Here is a 24,773-nt window from a genome sequence, read left to right on the forward strand (position 1 = left end):
AGGCACTTGTCCCTGCCAGGTTACTGTGCAAGACTGCAGGATGGGGATGTATAGGTTGTTAGAGCATCATTCCTAATGTAAAAAGTTCATTCTGATAAGCAAAAGATTTTTTTGCTTCTTCTAGTAACAACTTGGATCTGGGCACATTATTTGAATAGTGAGAATAATTTTTACCAACCCACAACCCCTCCCAAAAAGGGCCATGCAGTTCAAGAGCGAGTTGGCTGTTTGGGAGCTAGAGTCAAGTGGTTTTGGCCTTCCCAGAATGAACTGCTTCAACGTAACCTGCGACAAGAAAGTATGAAGTTAGACGTTCAAATCCTTCCTAGAAGGAGGATGTGGTTGCAGAGTTGGAAGTACTCAGAATGTGGGATGCCGAGGTTCTTATCCACCTTCTGCCTAAAGAGTATGTAAACCTGTGTCTTTGACACCCTATAAAAGCATCCCAAACAGGCACTAGATGTATCAGGTTTATTAGAGGACTGGCATCTTTTTTCAACCATTTTGTATTGTTTTATTCCAAGCACTGTTTTTTGTCAAAGAGAAAATGTTGAAGAATGAAAACGAATAAAATAGTTTTAGAGGGAATAAAACTATCAGCCAAAAAGCTATTTGGCAATGAGATGAACTATTTTTGTATCTTTCAAATGGCAGATAATTTCATAATTCCTATATTTGCTGCTTTTTCCCTAGTGGTCCAAATAGGCTGACTTATGCCAGAATTCCCATTATCTGTTTCCAAGGGGGATACTGGCACTTTGCACTGAAAGGTGCTTGGTTGAAATAGAGGAACATTGATATATTAATGTGTAAATTAGTGCTGATATCAGTACTTTGACTTTTCAGTGACTACCTGTATGTGATTCGATGAGATTGTTGCCCATTTCCAGACTTTGCTTCTAAAGACTTAAAAGCCCGTTGAACTCTATACAGAGCGCTTCTGATGAGACTTAGTATCAGACAGTTAGTTCATAAAGTTTTGAATATGTATTTTTCCTCCAAAAGCTGGAGCTTTTCATGCATCTAGCATTCGGTGACCTGTACTTAATCTTCTGGCTTTTCCAGTCTGGGTGTGATACCTCTAGCTTGTTTCCAAAGAAAGTAGATGCGCTCACTTAAACCTGTTGTATCTTTTAGCTTGAAAGATTTTTAAACCATATCCTTCTGAAATAATTTTGGGGCTCTAGCCATTGGCACAGCTGCAGAAGGTCAATCCTGCAGCTTTATTTTAACTTTATAGCTGACACATCAGAATGCAGCTGATAAATTGCTGTATTTGAGATTTCTCAATATGAAGTCAAAATGAACAAATAATGAAGAACTCGTTAATTTTATTGATCATTTAAAAATTGCATGGTTGAACTTTACAATATAAACTGTGTGATTGATTATAAAATTAGGACTATGAAACTACATATAAAATAAAATAGAAAAAAATGCAAGTTTCTTTTTGTGATGCTTTGACTATATTAATGGTGGCTTATTTCAGGGAATCATCAGATGCATGTTTGCTTACGTAACTTTTCAAGACTCATCCCTGCCCCCTTTTTTCCAGAATGGCTGTTCAACAATTCTTTTCTTCCACATCATGAATGTTGGTACTTGTGAGAGGTTAGTGTCTAGGCCGGCAAAGCTAAGATGCATAGCAAAAGATCAGCTCTGATATTGTTTAACTTTTAATGTATCTATTACAAACATGGTGGAATAATTCTCTTATCTAAAGCTTCTTTTAGTTCACTCTTCAATGTGCAGTTTCAGATGGCCTTATAACTTAGAACTATGTCTTTATTTTCTACTAAGAATCCCCACAGGAAATTCATTGTCATTATTTAGGTGATGAAAACCGAAGTATGTACGTGATATCAAATAAATTTATTATGTGACCATAATCTCTTTAACAGAACAACTGTACCTGCATAGGATAATTATACCACCAAGTACAATGGTTTCACGTAAGGGAAATTTTTGCAAAAGATGCCATGGATCACAGATACATATTTTGGAAACTTGAGTTTCAGGTCAACTAGACAATGAGAATTGTGTGAGCAACAGATCAGACTTTTCAAAGTTTCTAGCAAAATAAAAACCTAGGGCTGTAGTCCTGTGAGCACCTTAGCATACATGTAATAATCTTCCTGCATGTGACTCACTTGTTAGTCTACTTGCTGGAAGGAAGGAACATCTGTGCCTAAATGGAGGCAATGGTGACACTATTTATCTATAGTTCTTGTCTGATCTCCTTAACTTTGCCAGTATTACTAAAATGAAATTGATTTTTAAAATGGAGCATTGGACATGGTAAAAATACCAATTCATACTGCTTTTACAAACCATGATTTTTAATGACAGCCACACATGAATGTATTTTGCTATGCATAAGGTCAACTTGTGTTCTGCTTTTGATGAAGCAGCCTATAGTAATAGTTATTGCAGTAACTGAAAAGTGAAACATGAGTCTCTATCAGTAAAGTATTGCCAGAACTGCTGTATTTATAAAGCTTGTCAGAAATAAAGTGCACATTTCAGACTTGAACTGTGCCTCTTTTGTTTTAATTACTCATTTTTGTTGTATGATATGTTTTCTGTAGTTGAAGAACATCTAAAGAAGATCTAAGTATTTGAACATTATCAAAGTATATTTACAGTTACGCATGGATATTACTAAGTAGCAGCATAGAGGCATTAAGAATTATTTTGCTTATCAAGGGGAAAAATGTTTTAATAATGAGTGATATTTAAAGAGATTATTCTGCAGTCTCTGAAGAGGAATACTGGAAGCCCAATCAGTTGAGAAAGCTAAAAGCAGACTGAACAGAAGCCACTGAAAAAAACATTGTGTTTAATTATACAGCACTAACTGAAAGACAGAGCCAAGGCATGTCTGGGATTTTTAGTGGTGTCAATGAGAACAATAAGATACATTCTTCTACAAGGATGGAGAACAAGGTAACTGAAGCAGGAGATACTCTGACCTGAATTTTGTATGTTCTGTACCCAGCTGCTTTCAGGGTTCGTTGTATGTATGTTATTTCTTTGTATACTGGTAGACTCCAGTCAAAACATCGTAACAAATCCAAACTGGTATTTAAAAACTTTCCTTAGCTGAGTTTTGTGACCAGCTTGAAAAGCTCTGACTCAGCTCTTGAATGCTCAGGTCTGGGAATTCTTGTCCTTGTGTTGATTGCTATGTGAGAGAAGGTATCTGCTTGAGGAAAGCCTGTTCATTTTTCTGCTATTACACAACTTTCAAAAAAGGGAAAGCTACTATTAACAGTGCTCCAACTAACTCAAATATTGAGGCTTAATCCTCACCTGCCATTTTCAAAAAAATTCTATACTGCTTTTTATATCACCTGCCATTGTTAACAGCAATACAAATCCTATCCTGATTTCCCTGATTCTTTCTTTCAAGCTGAAACATCAAACTCAGAAGAGATGGTCTGGATTTTCAACTGCTAGCATAACAATAGGAGAGGAGACAGACTGAGAACAGAAGACAGACAGGGTTTTAAGCATTTTCCTTTGGTTTAATTGGTATAGATACTGTAGAAGTGATTTTTAAATGCCTATTTAAATTACTAAGAAAGTAATGTCCTCTATCAATAATTTGGGAAATAAAAGAAGTCTATCTTACAAAATCTGCAGAAATATCAGACTGTAGGCTGTTCTGTTTGCTTACTAAAATTTTTATGAAAATTCCTGCAGGCTAAGGCAGTGCTACAATACAGTAATATTAGATTTTATGCTTTCTTTTATAGCTGAGTTGTTCCAGAATGCTCTACAGAAAACAGAAGAGAAGGGATTATGAGAGGCCAAAGCATATAAAACAGCAGCTCCCTTTTAACTTTACATATGTCAACTAAAACTTGTAATTAAGAGCAAGCACTGGGTTCAAAGTCAGCTTGAAAGCTGAAGATGCCACCTTAATACATTTAAAATATGCTGTTTGGTCACTTTTTACCCTTTCCTTCCCACTTATGATCCCCAGCTATCTAGTTCTCTGTGTAGTTGCCTAACTGCAGCAGCTTTTCTCTGATTGTTGACCTGCTGCTTTTAACCTTCTTCATTGAAGAACTGTTACTGATTAAAATTTTTTCACTTCTAGTTACCTCCAAAACTATTACTTTTGTTCAGTTGTGTATATTTAACTCTATTGGTTGTTCCTGCTTCACAGCTGACAAAGGTTCCAGTAATTTTCCTCAGTTCAGTGTGGCATACTTGCAAGTTCAAGAATGGTTATTTTCTGCCTAAAGCACGTGTGCTTTCAAATAATTACAGCATCTTGCTAGTGTATATAATACAAAGCTTCAGTTAAAGCAGTTAAACATAGCATAGTAAAAATTTTCTTTACAGTAAAACATCTAATTTGTGTTAAGAACTCACTGAATTTTGTGAATTGGCAATTAGGTGAACAATTATAATAATTAAAAAAAAAAAAAACAGTAACCCAAATAGATCTTTAAGTGGGTTATTCTTACTTGGTTATTTTGACAATTGTACCCTTAGTTGTCATTGACTTTTGCTGCAGAATCTGCAGGAAAGAGATAAGTTCTTCACCTCTGCCTGATAACTTGATAGGGATTTAAGGAAAGACTTGTGCTGTTTTTCAGAATGAGGGCAAAAAGGCCAGTGGGCTTCAGTCTTCTTATACAAGGTCATTAGTCTTACTGTGTTGCTGAATTAATTAAATATGTCTTTAGAGAAGGAACTTACGGGAGACCAGGTCCAACAATGTTTTTACCCCTCTCTGGGTGAGTGACAAAACTTATACAGGGCAGAAAATGACTACTGAAGATGGAAATGGGCAATGAAGTGTTGCTGAAGCAGCTGAAGGGAAAAGCGGCCAAGAAAAGGATAGTGCCAGGGTGGTCTGAAGCATCTGAGAATGGTTCCAAGGTTTCTGTCGCCAAGACTTGGAAGATTTTGCCTGTGAAAACTGCATCCTACTTTATGTAAGCAGAGGGGGCTGCCAGTTGTGTTGCCTGAGAAGGCTTTGCAAAGCAGTGTTAAAAGCTGTCTTAAAGTGGTGTACCTCAGTGAGGTCCACCTGCTCCTCACGATGTTTCACCTTGTGTCACAGCTCGACGGCAATGGGCTTTGGCTTAATGGGCAGAAGAATGCAATGCGCTCTCTTGAGAAGAAATTAAATTTGTGAAACTGGGGTGGATCTATCAGAACTACTCAGTAAAGCCTGTGTGTGGGTCTGCTCTACTGGGCAACCCATTTTGGACAGCACTGAAACAATATGGGGAGGTTCTCCCTTTCTGAGAGTAAGGCTGGTTGTGCTTAAAGGATCAGAGAAGGCTGAAGGTTAGTGCCTGCGGGCTGAGAGCCTGCTTACATGTCACCATGTATTGACATCTGGAATAGATGTAGTTATGAGTCAGTGGGTGGAGGGGCAAGGTGACAAGTCAGGGGCTTTCTAATCCCAGATGGTCATCCCCCATATAAGAGAAACAGTTAAGTGCACGACTGTCTCTCTCAAACATGAAGTTATTATCATGGTCCCAAAAGTGACGTAAAGTTGAATGAAATGGAACCTTAAAGCCCAGAACCAATAGATAAAGCCACATACCTGCTTTCCACATCGGTTTCTGGTGTTTGTTCTGTTTGGTTGCCTCCCTCCCCACCACACAGTACATATGAACCATCTCTGGCAATGTCTCATACAGTTTGATGTGTGAGACCATTCAAGGCTGACTGGAAGGCAGAAACAGCAGTCTCTGTGGCTGTAAATGTTTAGCCTCCTACATTTTTCGCTGCTCCTCATAAAAAGCAATTGGGTCAGTCCCATGTCTGACATTAATTCCTTGAGAGGAAGGCCTTAGGCGACTGAGTAGAGCTCTCTGTGCTTCTAATTGCAACTTTGTTAGTACCCAGCCTAGCTTGGAAATAGAATATCATCACACCAAAAAGGGAGCAGTTGGAGCCCAAAGGAAGGTACCGGGAGTAGTATAGTGCAATGATGTCTGGGTTCCCCAAGGGAAGAGTCTCCCCAGGTGGGCTTTTCAGTTAGAAACTCCAGTTTTTAGTCAAAGAAGAAGTGTTCAGGTGTTCACTTGGGAGTAGGGATGCCGGCTGAGGAGAGCGAGATGATGAATATTATTAGCTGGGATTGTTCCGTCAGTGTGGTTGATCTTGTGTGACAGCAGTACACTAGGTTCAGACAGCTCTTCACCCTTAATGCATCTCTACAATAGGGAGCCCCAGAAAGCATGTTTGTGTTCATCTGATGCATGTTTTTTGCTAGGAAGCATGTAACCACCCCAACATACAAGGTCTGTGTAGTTCAGATTTCTTTGTGCAAGAAAATAGGTCTTTGGGCTCTGCCTGTTCTGAGCAGAGTAGAAGCACTGAGTAGTTCACTAATGTCAAAAGAGAAGGACTAGAAACTTTTGAATGTGGCAATATATTCTTTTTTGTGATGTCCACTAGCTGACAGTGATACTTAATATTAGGTTGTACCACCTGGCAAAAATCCAGTGTTTTGTCAAAGCTACATTTTGCTAAATCTTTGCTGGGAAGAGGAGCGAGTTCAAATAGTCATATTAGTGAAGAAGTTGGTTTAATATAATGTGTGGTTTATGACTGAAAAAGTCCCATCACAGAAAGTATAAACTATGTATTTTGCAATGAAGAACACTTCAGGCAACAGATTTTACTCTGTATCATTTTGAATAATGGTATACCATTAATAGTATATATGGGTTTCCTTCCAGACCATTCAACTCCTGTAAAACTTGCTGCTCTGTTGTCATTTTTTTTTTTTTTGCACTGCAGAGAGAATTCCAATTCAAGGGGCAGTTATTTGTTTATTTAAAGGTATTAAAAATGCATGTATTATAGACATGGTTTTTCACCATAGCGTTTCTGGTAACAATAGATGTTGTAACAATAGATGTTGGATAAGCAGCTCTTAAATGAAATGGGGAGATAGATTATAATAATTTTGTAATCCTGATATAACTTATGTGATTTGTCTTACTTCTCTGGACTGAAGTATTTTGATGGCACTCTTATGTGTTGCACCTGTTTTGAGGGTGGGGTTGGATGTTCATGCTGTGAAAGAAAGTAGTTTGGATCACTCTTTAAACAGAACTTTCCCTTTTATGCTGTTTTTTGAAGTGGATGCCATAAAAAGATAGAAAAGATGGAATTATTAATTAAGAGTGTCAGTGGATTTATATCTCAAGCAAGATTAATATCTCAGAATTGACACTTCAGTAATTAAATTCAGTCTTTAGATTTAACACTCTGTCTTTCAGGAAAATAGTGCAATCTTTGCAACTTTTTTGTTCAGAGATGTAATAGCCATGCCAGCATTTATGTCCGTTTGAAAATTAACCTTTTTTGAAATTGCCCTTCAATCTAAGGTCTTTCTGGATCTTATACAAGGAAAACAACCCTCTGCCATCAAATAACAAAAAAACCCTGCTTGTATCTGCATACACGTATGTGCATTTGTAAAATCACAGGTGTGCTGGAATGGCTTGTAATTCAAAGTGCGAGATAAGAGAAGTATATCCATCTCAGTTGCCATGCTATTCATGAACAAGACTTAAAAGGCCTATTTTCTGAAACCTTTGAAACAGATATCTTTTTAGGGCACTAATTGGTATGTGGAGGCATGGATAATGGTACATGAGGTATGTTAATTGACTAATGATTCATGCAGTTCATAGTTGGGGAATACATTCCTTGATATTATCCCTAACTGCAGATTTTGAAAATCAGGCCCTCAACATGCTTTGCATACATACTGGTACAGATGAGCTCAGTGACAAACCACTGTAGGTTTATACCTCTAAGGAACTTGATAATGTTTATCCTTGAATTTCCTGATGGTGTATGTAATACATATTATCTGAATATAACTGATAAGTAATATGCTTAGTGACATATACATACATGTGTGTATGTATATATGCATATATGAAACATGTAGAATGTATAGGAAAGTTTTATTTAACACCTAATTTGGGATCTAAGGCTTAAGGGAGAAAGGTTTTAAAATATTGAAAACAGTCTTGCTTAAATGCAGAACCATAGTCAGAAGATGCAATTCTTATTCCTTTAGTTGCCATTTTCTTACCCTTCAGGTACATATGTTCTCAGACTAAACACACTTATCACTCAGATTCCCCACCCCTCTTTTTTTTTTTTTTTTTTTTTTTAAGCATAAGCCTTTCAAATATTATTGCTGACATGCTAATCTGTATTGCTACCTGCTGCAGCTGAAACTTTAAATCTGGGTCCATTTCACATTTAGATGCTCTCTCCTAACTTTCATTTTAATAGTAATATCTTAAATCTTGTGAAATGTAAAAAATGTTTTGTACATCAAATATAATGTCTTTATCTGTGCCCGCCTCCTGACAGGTGATTTGAAGGTTTTGACATTGCATACGTCTTGTTTGAAGTACTGCGTTTCGGCAAGATATGTTTCTTATGGGAAATTAATGCTGATTGGTTGTTTTTTTTCCTAACACCCTCTAAGTTCATGACTGAAGATTAATGAAATACATAATAATTTTTATCTTTTGGTTATCCCTGTTTGGGGATAGACCTACTTTGTATTAAGGTGAATTCAGCTGTTGAAGTCTGTGGCAAAACTTCCAGTGATTTTAAAGTCATTAACATTGCATACCATATTGGTGCATTTCTTCAGCCTAAAATACCTATTGATATCAGTGTGCTATGCAGTGTCTGCAGTGTGGGCTTGCCATTAGCATCTTTGGCAAGATTGGCCCAGTAATGTGGTCTCCTTTTACTCTTAATTTTTCTTGTGGTCTTGCTTTTGAGTTTTCTAGAAAGAAATGTGATACCACACAGTAATACTTGTATCTTGTATCTCCTGTTTAAATGATCTTACTTTTTTAAGAACAAGTGGAAATAATTTCAACTTTGGCCTTCAGTAGTAACTTAGCTTTCAAGGTCAAACAGAATAAGCAAAAATAATCTCAACTTTGGTCTTCAGTAGTACTTAGCTTTCAGGTCATTGGTAAGAGGTACCAGTTTATTGTCTCTGCAGTACTAGCTCATGGAGATTTTTGGTTGGCTTCTATTTAGTTTCTTACTCTGTATCAGAGAAATTCAACACCATCAAAAGTTGGAGCCAATCTAATGATGATAGAGGACAGGTAATCTATCAGTAAATATTTTTCCTCTTTTCCTCGCATCACTGTTTTAGGGAAACCAAAAATTTGGGATGGGAAAGCACTCTGAAAAGAAGGGCTGGTAGTTTGTTGAGTTGCTGCTCATAGCTGCTGACTGATAGGTTGGTATGCAGCAATAGCACCATTCTCAATGGCTTCTTCAGCTAGAGACACAAGTAGAACCAACGTTTGGAGTCTGTATTTTTTTTTTTTTTTTTAACAGAGTTCATGCAGCTCTTGATGGTTGCAAGGTGCACAAGTAAGATTTATTTGAATGCTTATTCTGAAATTAAAATAAGAAATAAATGAAAGAACTAGTATATCCTGTTCTTGGGGAGTGCTTTAATTTTGTTCATGTGGTATTAAAAACATGTTTCACTTGAGACTTTTTTGAATATTATGTACAAGATCTCATGATCAGTGCTGCTGTTGCAGTTCTCATATCCAAATACAGCTTTTTGTTTTGCTTAATATAGGGAGTAATATGCAAATTTTATTATGTTTGCCTTAGGAAATCTATTGATTGACTGATTTAACCATCCTTCATGACTGCCTTAACTACTTCATCCATTAATGGGATAGTCTGAGGATGTAATGTTCCAAGGATGTAAGAGTGGCCGTCCTGTTTGAATACCAAATCTAGCTATGGAGGAGTTGAGTGATTACCAGAAAAAAACAGCTCAAGTGGGAAGGATCCGAAGGGATATTTTGATTCCTATGATTGGTCTTGAACAGAGATGTATGTTATAGGGATCTTGCTTAATGGAGTTGATCAGGTAATACCCATGTTTTGTGTCATTTTGAAAACTCAGATATAAGCCTAGAACAGGTTTATGAACGCCAGTGGATTTTTTTTCTCCTCACATTGATGAAGAAATCGGCTGGTGTCTGAATCCACTGATAATGTAGAATTGATTCCCTTTTTGCATTCATAGCCAATTACTTCAGGTTTCATTAGCAAGGAGTGGAAGTACTCCTTGGAGCATATTATTAATACTTTAAGGCTATTTTCACTGACAATATTGACCTTTTAGAGTCTGCTAACAGAATGCAGGCTATTGGTTAGACTGTGTAATATTTGCTCTTCTCTAAAATTACTTCTCAGCACCTATTTCATTGCTGGACACCTAAAAAAAAAACCCAGATAAATTGCAAAAGGTAGAAGAATTAAGATGAGCAATTTGATGATGACTAATGGAAGGTTTTTTGAAATATTACTGTGTTTTGGACTTTTTTAAAGAGAATCCTGTGTAATGTGCGAAAAGAGACTTACCTTTATTTTGTTGTCCCAGCCTTCAAATTACTTGCATATACTTTTACTGCTGATGTGGCAGCTCCTTAAGCTGGTGTGTATTTCCCTAGGGTTGTGGGAGGTTTGTTTTTATTTTTTTAATTTTTTTTCCTGAGTTTAGCAAAACAGAAAAAAATGAGAATTCTAATGGCTATACTCTGGAGTAACATTTGTAGTTCTTCTAATTATGGAATGAAGTCCAGTCTGTGGAAATTTAACTAAAAAGTTGAGCAATATGGAGTAAATAAGTTGTGCGGTATCTACTTCTCTCAAGAACCTTAGCAGCTATTACTGTTTTAAGATTGCTCATTGTAATTCTGTAACTTAGTAGGAGAACTCAAAGGATTATAAAACATGCTGCAGATACAAAGTAATATAAACTAAAACACATTGTCCTAATAACTTGTTCAATCAATACTTAATTAGTTGTGCCTATTGCAAGAATTGTTCCTGTTTCTTGAATCCTTATATCTAATGTTTGGGGTGAGGTTTTACTCTTCTTCCATATTGACATGACTGGGATGTAAAGGAGAACTCAAGAAAGCTAAAAGTTTAAATGCAGAGAAACTAAATGAATTCTTTGCATCGGTGTTTGCTCAGGGAAAACTGAACAAAGTCTTTGTGTTAGTGGTTGCTCTAGAAGAAACTGTAGGTTCCCATGCTGTAGTCCTGGTTGGGAGACATATGGCAAGGGACTGTCTGGAGTCGAAAGAATCATGAAGTTACAGCAGAAATGGACAGAATGAACACTAAGAAATCACCAGGACTAAATGGGATTCATTAAAGAGTTCTGAGGGAATTTAAGAATAAAATAGCTGGATTACTAACAGCAGTGTATTCAGTTCCATAGTACTAGAAGGTGTGAATATGATGACAAAACCCAGTTTCTCTTGGCACCTTGAGAACTACAGAAGGTTAATGTATCAGCTCTACCAGACAAAATAGTAGAAACTATAACAAAGGAAAATTTCTGTAAAGGGAAGTCTAGCTTTATAGATTTCTTGGAGTTCCTTGTAGGGGTCAGTACTGGGTCCAGTCTTGTTCAACTTCTTCATCAATGACCTGGATGAAGGCACAGAGTGCACCCTCAGCAAGTTTGCTGATGATACAAAACTGGGAGGAGTGGCCGATACGCCAGAGGGCTGTGCTGCCATTCAAAGAGACTTGGACAGGCTGGAGAGGTGGGCAGAGAGGAACCTCATGAAATTCAACAAAGGGAAGTGCAGGGTCCTGCACCTGGGGAGGAATAACCCCATGCACCAGTACAGGTTGGGGGTTGACCTGCTGGAAAGCAGCTCTGCTGAGAAGGACCTGGGAGTGCTGGTGGACACCAAGTTAAGTATGAGGCAGCAATGTGCCCTTGTGGCCAAGAAGGCCAATGGTATCCTGGGATGCATCAGAAAGAGTGTTGCCAGCAGGTCGAGGGAAGTGATTCTCCCCCTCTACTCAGCCCTGGTGAGGCCACATCTGGAGTACTGCGTCCAGTTCTGGGCTCCCCAGTACAAGAGGGATGTGGCACTACTGGAGCAAGTCCAGCGAAGGGCCACAAAGATGATTAGGGGACTGGAGCATCTCTCTTATGAGGAAAGGCTGAGAGAGCTTGGCCTGTTTAGCTTGGAGAAGAGAAGGCTGAGAGGAGATCTTATCAATGTGTACAAGTATCTGAAGGGAGGGTGTCGAGAGGATGGGGCCAGACTCTTTTCAGTGGTGCCGAGCGACAGGACGCGAGGCAATGGGCACAAACTGAAACACAGACACTTCCATCTTAACAAGACTCTGGAAACCTGATCAAGTTGGTAATTGATTGGGCATGGATGAATAATTGTCTAAAAAACCGGAGGCGAAAAACTTATGATAATGGTACAAAATATTCAGGGTAGTAAGGGCTGATTGGGAAGAATTGGGGAAGGATCTTACGAGATTTAGTGACTGTGCAATAAAATGACATGATATTTAGTGTAGGTAAAAACAAAGTGATGCAAGTGGGAAAAGCAATACTATGCTGGCATACAAAATGAGACGCTTTGGGCAGATATTAATACTCAGGAGTATGACCACACAGTTTCATGATAATGTCAACTTGTTGCTAGGCAGCAGATTAAAAAGCAAATGAAATACTAGGGGTTATTAGAAAGGAATAGAGAACAAAACAGAGGACATAATTATGACGATGCATAAATTACATAATGCATAATTATGTAATGCTGTGCATAATTAAAGTTTCACCCACAAGTTGACTATCATGTGCAGTTCTGCTCCCATCATCTCAAAAAAGATGTATTAGAACTGGGAAAGGCTCAGAAAAGAGCAGTGAGGGTGATGGAATAGATTCTCTACAAGGCACAGTTAAGTAGGCTGATGCTCTTCAATCCCGAAAAGAAATTCTGGGAGTGAGGCATGGGGATTATAACAGAAGTCACTAGCGATGTGGAGAAGGCAGATAGGGATGGAGTGTGGTATGAACTAGGGACTATCAGTTGAACCTAGTAGGAGCCAGGTTCAAAACAAACTAGAGGAAGCGGCTCTTCACGCAGTGGGAAATAAAGACACTGCCAAAAGACCCAGAAGATGCAAGAAGTTAACGGTGCCCTGGGGCAGACTGGACACATACTTGGAAGACAGATGCACTGCATGCTGATATACAGACAAATCACAACACAACAAACCACAAGTGATAAAAAAGGGGTTGGAATATGAAGGCAGGCGGAAGTATTGCTTATGCTTAACCTCTTTTTCTTCTATAGGCATCTTGCGGTCCCTGTTAGAGTCAAGATACAGGTCTAAGTGCTGAAATGATAAGCTGACTTCAGTTTAGCTTTGTCCCAATTCTTCAAGGTGAAAAATAGTCTGTAATGCAGACAAATATCATGCTTTTTCATAGAAATCCTAAAAATCTTTAGCTGAAACATCCATCTTTAAATAGTCTGATTTCTCATTAAGGTGCTAAGCAAATTTTTGCAGGTTCCTGGTAGTCGCAAATTCTCAGAAATGTCTTGTAATATGAAAACATATCACTGTAAACCTCCAAAATGTTCTGTTTGCATGTCCCAGGTTAAAAATATATTTAAAGCATTAAATAATATACACCTATGCAAATCATGCCCAGGCTGCTGAATTTTCTTTCCTTTGGAAGAAACATTTTATTTCTCAATAGAACTGAAATGCTTTGAAATGCCTCTGTCAGGGAAAAAAAGAGTGAGACTTCTCAGTTATGTTGAAGGTTCCTTTATTAAAATGTTTAAGTATGTGAAATGTAAAACTCCTAGAAGACTTGTTCTTTGGGTGCCAGTTTAACTACTACTCAATAATGCTAATATGCAAAGGAATTTTGTAGAAGAATGTGACAGGTGTTTTATAAAAGCAAAATTGTTCTTTATGAAAAAAAATTTTTTTTTCCAAATACAGATAGCCATTTGGAAGAACTTCCCACTCTCCTTCACTGTGCTGCCAAATTTGGATTAAAGAACCTTGCTGCTCTTCTACTCAGGTGTCCCAAGGCCACACAGGCTTGCAACATAACCAACAAAGATGGAGACAATCCAGCAGGTATTGCTGGAAAGCATGGTCACGAGGAACTACAAAAATTAATCAGAGATTTTTTGGTGAGTCCATACGCTTTTTCATATGCTGTCTATAACCACGGTTTATGATATTGTGCTACTGAGATCCCATAGTATCTGCTCTTGTAAAGCCTAATATACGGCAGTCCATCTGTCTGACAATATTGTCCTACTCTTGCTGTTTCAGAAAGAGGGCTCAAAAGGGGAAACAGCCACTTTCTTTGTGCAATGTTATAATGGAAAACAGAGTTTCCGTGCTGCTTGAATTTTAGGCATGCAATGGAAAGAGAATAGCTTATCAGAAGTACCTCATGTGGCCTTAACTAAATTTGTGCTTTCGGCACCCAAACAATGGTTATATTGCAAGTAATCTAGCCCAGCCTTCTAGAGTAGGAGAAAGACTTTGTTAAAAGTCACTTTGAAAGTGACTTCTGAGTGTTGTCTCTCTCTAGCATTCGACAGAGGGTACTGCCTCTGTCTGGGCTGTCCGCTTTGTGAAAGACTACTAAACTCTACCACCCTTTGTTAGATGGAGTAAATCTTTCTTCTCTTGGATATGCAGTGGGGGTTTTGGCTAATAGTTGCGTTTTCACATGAATAATAATGATGGAATATGGTCTGTAGTTAGCTCTAATAAGCCAGCTATTGCCAATAAAATCTAATAGAATTAATGGTATAATAAGCAGTATACTGCAGTAACATTTGACAGTGTTAATCTGTTTTAAGTTTTTTTTACTTAACTATAATATGAGGACAGATGATAATCCTTGCCCCAGGGGTTTCAAAGCCTAGAGAACAAATCAAGTAAGTGATACATCAGAAGAGAGTCAGGGATGTGAAGACTGACAGAAGTGAGTTTATGTTGTGAAGAACTGATACAGCTTTGCTGATCATGTGGGTTTTTTTGGTGTTGAACTCTGTGTTTATTAAAAAAAAAGAAAAAGAAAAAAAAAGAAAGATAACATCAAGCATCTAAAAGGAGAAAATACAAGGAGTGGGAAAGCCAGAAGTTTCACTTCTCTGTTAACAGTCAGCTTGATTTAACCATGGATAGACATGAAACCAAAGACAGGATCTGAAGAAATACAAGGTAATAGATATGTGGATTATGTAAGTGAGAGTTTTTTACATGAGTAAGGAAAAGAGAGTGAGAAATTAAAGGTGATTTAAGGGAGAAAGAGATGTAGTAAAGAATGGAAACACTGGCTAACTAAGGTTAGTTACTAAAATTCTAGATCGAAGTCATAGGGTTTGGCTAAGCTTTTTCCTTAATACAGTTTGCATCTAATGTAAAGGTGAATGAGGCACTGGAAAAGCTGAAAAAAAATTTACTGTGGTCACAGTATTGAACCATGAAGATGACTTCAGTAGTGTTTTATTACCTTTTTTTTTTTTAATGAGTTCAAGGGGAAAAAAATTGCAGTCTCGAGGGCCTGAAAGTAAAGAATTTTTCTAGTGGTCAAGATGCTGAATGAGAATGTGCTATTTTACTTTTTTCTCTTTGAATAGTTATTGATGCAGGCTGTAGAAAAGCTGAGGGAGGGACAATATCTATAAATCAGATATTTCTCCTTTTCTAAAAATATTGCTAAAGAAAGCTCATACCTAATTCAGGATTTGATCTGGTGCCTTTTCTGAAGTGACAGGGAATAGTTCCTTGTTTACCAGGTGATAGATCTGATCACACCTCAAAAGCACTGTAGAGTTTTTTTTCTGCTGATGGAGTGCAAAGGAATGCTGTACTACAGAGGTGATGCATTTACTCCTGTTTCTGACGCTGTAGTCAATATCGAATGTAACCAAAGAAAACATGATGCTCCTTATCATCCAGCATAAAGCTGTCCACAAAATCAGTTGGAGAGTGTCTTCCTAGATCAACATGTTAGTAATTTTATATTTAACAATTTCTAATTGCCATAATGGTCTGACAGCCGTCTTTGTACTGGTCAGAGAGCCCTTGCTGGTAGCAGTCTGACATACTGTTGGAGTTGTACCAATTTGTTTAGGAGAGTGGAACTGTATTCCCCGACATCCCTAGCTGTGGATCTAAGTGACATTTTGATAAGGCCACGTTCCCCTAGCGTGCACTATATGTAAAGGATTAGTAAGGCTAGGCAGAATGTGAATAATTTGATACCTAGCTCTCAGTCAGAGTCCCAGGGTTTTCCTTGAAAACAGTCATGTGACTCGAAGAATTCAGCGCTGATAAATTAATCATAGTTTCCATGGTTAATTTATCATGATTAATGATAATGGTTAATTCCATAGGACATTTATCTTTATGCTAGTGTTGTAGAAACTCATCCCTCTGTACTTCAGTCATGTGTCTATGTTGTATACCCCCCACAGGACTAGAGGCTTCAGAAAAGGAATGATTTTATTTTTATCCCTAGAACATTCAACCTAATGCTGTAATCTGGGATGTCTGTGTAGGAGCCGACATAAGCACACGCAGTAAAGGCAGCCTACAAGTGACATGCATTGAGAGAGAGTACGCTGCACTTCTTTTAGTCTCTTTACATTTTGATAGACTTTGCTCAGTGCTCGAAGGCAGTATTTGTGAGGGTGGTGTATTTCACTCTAGGATTATAAATTCTTCCTAACAAAGTATATGCATGCCTGTGACTAGCTATTCCTTTTTAGCTGGATTATAAACTTGTCTTAATGAAGTCTCAGTGTAAAATTTTCAGCCAAAATCATGGAAAATAGTAAATCTGACTTTATACAATCTGATTTTTCACAAAAGCCATTCCTTTATGATATATATCTGCAAATGTTTGCATGTAAACAATTAAAAAATAATTGTTTTCAGCTTCCTATGACTGGTCTCCCAAATATGAATACCTATACCAGCAGTGAAGTAAAAACAACCTTACTAGCATTAGAGCTACCATCATAAGGGTATGTAGTCTGGTTAGTATTACCCATTTTCAGCTGATTCAAATGGCTTGGCTTACTAAGCTTACACAAGTAAAAATTGGATCATGCTTCAAGCCTGCCAAATGTGTAATATAGTATTTCAGAAATATTAGCTCCAAAACTCTAGAAGAAAAATGGCTTATTTGTGTCCCCAGTAATAGTGCACTTAAGAACAAAAACACTTACTGTACTTCTGTAATTGATGGGAATGTGGAAAAGAAATATTTGGGTGGCTCAGAGCCATGCAGAACTTAGTTTACCCTGTTCCAGGAACTTCCCATTACAGTTGGAGTATCAAAATTGCTCATTATTACAAGAGAAGTAGTTTTGTGCTTGGCTCTCTAACTGTTTTTAAAATTGTTATCTGTGTTTTGCCATTCCTATAAGGAATAACCCCCAAATATTCACAGTAATTCATTTATCTTAAAAGAGCAGTAGGGCTCCCGAAAATTGAGTGCATTAAAACATCTGTTGAATTTGTCCAAAACCCTGGAAAGTGTCTTTTGTTTGCCTTTGTGCTGGGAAATCCTTAGGAGAGTGAGAATCCCCTGGGAAGGTTAGAGACAGAGAAGCAAAAGGGAAAGTGGCAACAGCACAGTTACTACTTCTGTGCTCGAACCCGGGGCTTTGCTGTGCAGCTGTGGTTGGTGTGTGGTCAGCAGAGCTGCCCTTGCGGCTCGCTGGTGATGCACCTTTTCTGGTGCAGCCCGATAGCTCCCATGTCCAGCAGGCTTTCTGGTAAGGCTGCTCAGAGCTCTTTTGGCAAAAGTGAGCTGTAGGAGCTGTGTAACTTGCACACTGGATCATCTGTGTACAGTGAGTTCCCTGTCCCTGTTTAAAATGGAAATCTCTCTTCTGGAGCTGGACACTGCTGGTGTTTATGTGGAGAGTGTTACAGACATAGAAGGCAGAGCTGGAGTGCTCTGCTGACATGCTAGGGGCTGATCTCCTGATTTGTTTAAAAACAAGGCTCAAGGGAAGATCGCAATATTTATCATGCTTCTGTTGATACAGCTGTATGAATGGAGTGGGAGGGGGAAAAGAGATTTTCCCCATTTAGCGTCTGTGTTATATGCAGGGCCCTTAGATGCAAAGACATCATCCCCTTTAGTAACCCATATAAATGTATGCCCACACAAGCGGTAGAGCCTGCCTCTCAGAAAACTGCATTTCAAAAGCTCCTTGAAACTGTCTTCCTTGTCCTGAAGGAACATTGCAAGACTCAATCCATTTGTATTATTGATGGAGTCATGCCTAAAAAAAAGTCTGTTTAATGGGGATGATGATAAAGCTCAGTTTTAAATGTACCAGTAGTTTGTTAAGGAAATTGTATTTTTCTTGCATTTTAGCACAAAGCCAGCTAAATGGACATTTATTTCCAATTCTTACATGTTTCATTATAATTTAGATGAAGTAATTCCCTCTTTGATAGCATAGAAGAGGGATATCATCTAACGTTTTGTGATACCACCCTGGCTTGTCACTTGCTCTCATGATATTGCTCCTGTATAGAATCAAGTATTTGAAATTTTTCCATAATTGCTTTTAGTTTGAATTGGTTGAATCAGGCGTGTGAATTTAAAACTAGTAAGTGAAATTCAGTGGGAATACTGGCAGGAATCCTTGGCTCATATTATCTGAACAGGCGAAATGATGAACCTTTCAAGTTTAGTTGATCCCCTTGATGGCTCAAATTCGAGCAAGAGAGTCCCAAGTACTTTGCTTTCCATTAGCCACAGGCTCCAAGCGTGCATGCAGTCAGTTGTTACTGTATCTATGATAGGTAGTACCTTGGTAAGCCGCAGTCATTTACTCAAATGTCTGAGCCTTATTTCAGACATTTGTCTTTGAGCATGCTCTGTATCTGAAAGCTGTTTTGACGCTAGCTTGTTGTTGCCAGCGGTGGTCTTTTAAGCATCCACAGAAGTTCTGCCTCCAGAAAATAATGCAGTCACTTAAATGAAGTTCTCATCCATCGCAAAAGACTTTAAAAAATAGATGAGAGAGAATTTCCAGGCATTAAGTGACTAATGAGGGGGCTATGTTCAATCTGTGACCTCACCATTTAAAATTGGAGGTCGCACTGATAGCCAATTTAGGCATTTATGCTTTGGTATGTGCGTAGTTCCTTGTTCCAGCACTTCGGGGTGCTAATTTCTCCCTTGCTGTACTAAGAACTATGCTGCTGAATGGATTGTAGTCAGGAAGATTACTGTGTACCTCTTGTAGTATATGTCACTGTTTCTAAGAAAAATGCAATTCAGAGAGCACTTTATTGGTTGTTTAATGCAAATAGCTTCTGACTGTCGACTTTGGCCTTTAAAGCAGATTCCTAGGGGTGACATAAATGTTATTTAAATATAATAATTGAAACAGTCATTTCATGTTGCTGTCACACAGTCAAGACAGCACAAATTCATTTTGATTTTTAAAATACCTTGTAACATTTCAGAACTGGTTGCCTAAAATCTGCAGCACAAAATACAGGTTAACTGAGCTTTTTTAACTTCTCCAAGACCTTTGACCAGACCTGTGACAATCTATTTCAGAACAATGGACTGAGAGAAAAAAGCTTCTTCCTCTGCCACGAGCAAAAGCCTCTCTGGATTTCTTGTTTAATATAATTTTCTACATCTTCCTGCTTCAGGCACCTCTTACGCAGCTATTGAAAAAATAATAGGCATTTTATTCTGTATATATTGGTGACGTTCTTTTAGATTTCAATAGGCTGGGACAGTGCCCTGGGTAGGCCTTGTACAAGAGGAGACTGTTGCTTTCAAAAGAGAGAGTCACATTTAATATTTTCTACATCTTTTGAGGTGCACCCTGCAAAGTCTAAATCCCAGCGTCTCCTATTCCTAGTTACTGAGTTTGCCCTTGTTAGCAATTCCCTCAGGAGTAGAGAGATGCATAAACATACTGGTGCTCATAATCTTCACTCAGAGCCTGTTTTATGGAAGACGTATGTGTTTTAGTTAAAATATTGAAAAAATAATTTCTTTCTTAAATGACGAGCTGTATTTTTGTAAATCTTAGCCAACTTAAAAGATGGGCAGCTATATAGGTTGGCAAATAATTCACCATTGTACACCTCTCCCTTTCATCTCTGTCTTATTTTGAAGTGAATGGAAAGTAAAATGCAATCTCCTGAACCAGAATCCAGAATTTCTTCAAATATCTTGATGAAATAGAAAAGAAAAAAAACTGTGTACTGTGGATTTTGAGGGTACTTTTCTCCTCAGAATTGTTATATGCAATTCTGCATCTGCACGTTTCTTATTGCAAAGAAATGCAAAAAGAAGCTTCCTTAGCTGTGTAGCTGCCACCTCCAAATGACAATAGATCTCAGGTGGCAGGTATCTCTTCAACAAATATTCTTATGATTTGGAATAGTGATTCCTACAAGCTCATCAGGAATCAGCTTTTTATGACATAGAAGTATTCCTACATCTATGTTTAACCTTGTGTTTCTATACAAGACTGTATAGTATGGAAGAGCTCCCCAGTGTGAAACTTTTATATCTGTAGATCTGGTTGCAATCTCTTCCTCAGCAATTAATTTTCTGTTGGGGAAGGACCATGTGTAGAAAGATGAAATAGATATATATTAAAGAATCTAAATGCAATGAATCTGATCACTATCAATATTTACTTAATTACTTTAAATGCTACTCTAGTATTGCATTGGCCCACTGCTCATTAGTTTCAAACAGCTGGAAGAGTATGCAAGAGAGAAGGGGAATAGTCTGATTTCTAAAATTTGTACCAATCCACCCCTGATTCCTCAGTGAAGCCTGCTGGGATTTTATTCTTTCCACAATATTTTAGTGCTCAGAAACGCTGCTGGTTACATGAATCATTTGTTACACTGGAAGTTACTTAAATGACAACGAATAGGTTGACATATTTTTTGATATTTTGTAGTGAGCGGATAGTCACAAACCTTTGACAATGAAATCAAATTCTTAATCTTCTTGGGGAGTTTGGGCTGAGGAGTCCTGTGAACCTCTGCCAGCTGATAGACAAACCTGACCCTATGATTTAAATGAGGTGTCTGTTCGGTGGGATCCCTCTGCCTGCTTCCCCCCCACCCCAAATTGTTTGTGGAGAGGGTTCCCATTATCAGTGTTTGGTGTCTTATGTTTAGGATTTTGTTTGGAGAATTTATTTTTATTTCAGTGTCTTATAAGGTTTCTTATTCTTTTCACATGTTCTCAGAGGGCCAGGCTACCTGTAATGATAGCTTGCAGGCACATACTGCCTTTTGGGGTCAGATTCATCAATTTATGCTTTAGTAAAGTGATTAGGGTAATGACTGAGCATGGAAGAGCTCAGTTTTAAGGAAAAAAGGCTAGATCTTTCATTTAAAAAAATCATAGACATTAAACTAAACACATTTTTTAAGTTTCTGTGCAGACTGTTTTCCAGCCTAGAACCTTACACCTTAACTGTGATTAAATCTTCTGTCATAACTGTGCAATTTAGTACAAAATTCTTGCGAAAGGAATGATAAATGGAACTGCAGATTTGGAAAGCTTACTTTTGTATGAGATACCTGTTGAAATTTGTGTATAATTTAAAATGAACTAGCAAGTTTTTTCCAAAGAATTGTCTGATATTTTGTCTTCTGCCATTCTGTAACTATAGCAGTGATGGAGTGGAAGTCAGTTGTTTGCAATTCGGTGTTTCAAAAAGCCTTTACAATTTTTAAGAGAACTGGATTGCTAACAGAATTTCAGACAAAATGCTTGTAAATTAGAAACAAGGAAAATGAAAAAGGACTCTCTGACAATACCTGGGTTCTTAACTGTATTTATGTTTGTAAAGCCAAGGGATTTTCAGAGGTCCTGCTGACTATTTTGTGACAGGGCAACATCAGCAAAGATGCTTATGTAAGAGGGTTTGTTGTGTTCTTTTTTTCAGTAGTGTTTAGGCTGGAGAGAATCACCTGGATCCTTCATCTGTGTTGCTAGGCTCTGAACTGGTTTGAGCGTGTGAAAAAGGCACGGCTAGACAGTTTAGGTCAATGAAAAATGCAAATAAAATGTTTTGCATAAATGAGAGAAAATAAAACCGACCACATTATGTTGTTGTATGATCAATGTTGTTGTATAAATCTATGCCATACCTGCATCTGGACCCTTTATCTCTAAAGAAACATGGAAAATATGTGATAAATTGTTCAGGCAGATAAATACTCTGTACTAGCCTGAAGAGGTGTTAGAAGGGATATGGTAAAGATACGTAGAATAAACTCCTGTTTACCCTCTCTCATGATAAGGTAACAGGCAGTAAAAGTGAAATGTAGCAAATTTGACACAAAATGCTGTTCCAGGTAAGATGTAATTTCCCTGTTCAGCTGGTTAAGATACCACTGAAACCAGAAGCATAGGAAGGATTCAGCAGTCTGTACGCTTTTATGGTTGTCGAGAACCTCTAGTCACTGTATGCAGTATGGCTTGCTTGCTTGTTTGTTTTCATCACGAGAGCATGAATCCTATAGCCTAGGAGCAAACCCATTGCATGAGGTTAAGGAAGAAACTCCCAAAAGGAAGCTATTTCATAACTGTCCACCAGAACAGTTCCTTGGACCTTTCCAGCAGCTTTCCTACACTGGCTGTTCCAATGACTCGGTATCATTAGGTGAGCAGGTTGCTTTTTTATTTCTTCTTCCTCAGATACAGACATCTCAGAAGCCCTTACAATGCAAAAGAAAAGGTGACATGATCTAAAATTATCTGCTAGCTCCAAGTTTACTGCACGAGCCCCAAAGCATGTAGTGGTGGGTCGTTCCAGTGGATCATCCAGAAGAAAGTTTGGGGTCTCACGTCTGTCAGATGGAGGTTTGAACGTGTATGAGTGAGTGTCGAAAAGCAGGTTTACCTTGTCAGTATACACTCTCAGTGAGGCTATCTGGAATATGCCATTTGGCTGCCTCCCAGTGATTTGGGAAGAAATCAAACATCTATCACATCTTACAAGTTGTTGAGTACAAAAAAAAGATAGCATGTCACCCTTGCCTTTCTCCAGCCTCTCAGAGAGGAAAAAAAGAAACCCAAAACAAAGAGCAAAACTGTAAAAAGGGGAAGTTCATCTTGATGGAGGAAAATGAAAGGAAATTAGGAGAGGAAAGGGGTTCTTACAGTGGTAAATATAATCTGTAGGCCAAACCCACCTACTTTTTGAGTGACATTATGAGATATGAAGGGAATCTTTGATCCCAAAACTCTAAGAAAAACTAGGGGAAGAAGCAAGAATTAATGAGTAAAGTTAGGTAAAAGGTTTGCCATATCCTTAGCAATCTGAAGGTTCAGAGCTCTGCACAGCTCTAATAGTGAATTACCAGACTTTCCTACAGCTGTAATTTATGGCTTAATTAGGAAAATTGTCTTTAGGCTCTACATCAATAGAATGACCATTAGGGAAAGACATTTCTCAAAGCTACCAAGCCCATTATATGAAACTGCTTAAAAAAATCCATTTCTGCCCTGCATAGTGTTAGTTCTGTTTAACACAGCCAAGTAGAGTCTCCATTTATAATTCTGTCTGAGGACCCTGCACAGAAGGCACACTCATTCTTTATTTTGCCTTCTCTTCCTTCCGCACCCATATATTGTTTTACAATATATGATTCAATATTTCATTGCCAAGACTCTAGGGTACCTAGCAATAATAGTTTGCTTTTCTTATGTTTGGTGCAGACTTAAAAATGGATTGGGCTTCCTGTATTCTACCAAGCTCAAAAGAGCATGAAGCAATTGGCATATATGCTCACTTTCACAGAGAAAAGCAATATGTTAATAGATTGCCTTATAATGCGCATTTAATATCCTTTGCAATCATTACGATCCAAACTGTATGCTATCTGTTGCAGACGCAGGCAGCCTTCCTCAACCCCATGACCTATGTGCCAAAATCTTTATGTGGCTGGCAGCAGCAAAGTACGTACGTCAGAGGTTTGAGAGTTGTTCTCAGGCAGCAGGAGTTAATGGTTCTATACAGCTCTTACTGTAAATGTGGGATGACTTATGGGGCATATAACTGGATCTTAGCACTGGCTGACGATGCCAGTCTTATGAGCCATATTGGCTTGATTTTACTTACTCCTGAGATTTCAGGTTATTTAGCTGTGCCTGTACAGTCATAGAAGTGATCTGGGAGCCATCCTTGAATTACTGGAGAACTGCTCGAGACCTGCAGTTGGCCGCCTGTGGCCTTCTGAATTCCAACTGAATGTGTCTGCTATTAATAAATACCACTTTCTGAGAGTTATGAGAATAAACATAGGCAGAAAAGTCTCCTGCCATATGGAAGACACTAGCAGGTTCCTTTTAGGATGCCTAGGAAAACACAGAAGTCAGTATTGTACCAGACCTGGAAGTAATATAGTTATGAGTGTAATTCTGAACTGGAACACTTAGTCAAAACTTCAAGGATCGTTTTTAATGAGTTATATTAAAAAAAAAAAAATGGTGCGAGTTGATAGCATGTACTGGCATACGTAAAAGGGTCAAAGTATTCAACAAAAGTTTCCATGGAGACTGTGTACGAGTCCAGGGTGCTTTTCAAATTAATTAAAGTCTTGTGTTGTAAAGAGAAGAGGTTAAAGGTGACCAAATCTAGTACTGGTGTATGGATCTGCAGTAAATTCTAGCCGGCTTGTCCTAGGGACACCTGTTGTCATTGACAACATAATCTGCAAAGTTATAACTGTAAAAACTCGTGATTTTTATAGATCTTTTTCCCTCTCTTTGGAAAAGTTCAAGACGTACCTAGGCACAGGCATGAACTAGCCATGCACATACAGAGCAAGACAGAAAGGGCTTCCGGAAAATCCAGAAAAGATTG

At 38.1% G+C, this 24,773-nt stretch overlaps 1 protein-coding gene across 5 annotated transcripts in view; it reads left to right on the forward strand.

Moving 5' to 3' along the window:
- BANK1 (B cell scaffold protein with ankyrin repeats 1) overlaps positions 1-24,773 on the forward strand; it is a 153,292-nt gene that overhangs the window by 54,367 nt on the left and 74,152 nt on the right. For all 5 annotated transcript variants that reach the window (XR_010884343.1, XM_067297561.1, XM_067297564.1 and 2 more), the window contains exon 8: positions 13,852-14,048. Coding sequence is in view for 4 of the 5 variants with exons in the window: in XM_067297561.1 (XP_067153662.1) it covers positions 13,852-14,048 (197 nt within the window). In the remaining variant the exon portion in view is untranslated. The remainder of the gene's footprint in view (positions 1-13,851; positions 14,049-24,773) is intronic.

The sequence above is a fragment of the Apteryx mantelli genome, chromosome 5 (assembly GCF_036417845.1).
Source record: "Apteryx mantelli isolate bAptMan1 chromosome 5, bAptMan1.hap1, whole genome shotgun sequence".
Classification (NCBI taxonomy): domain Eukaryota; kingdom Metazoa; phylum Chordata; class Aves; order Apterygiformes; family Apterygidae; genus Apteryx; species Apteryx mantelli.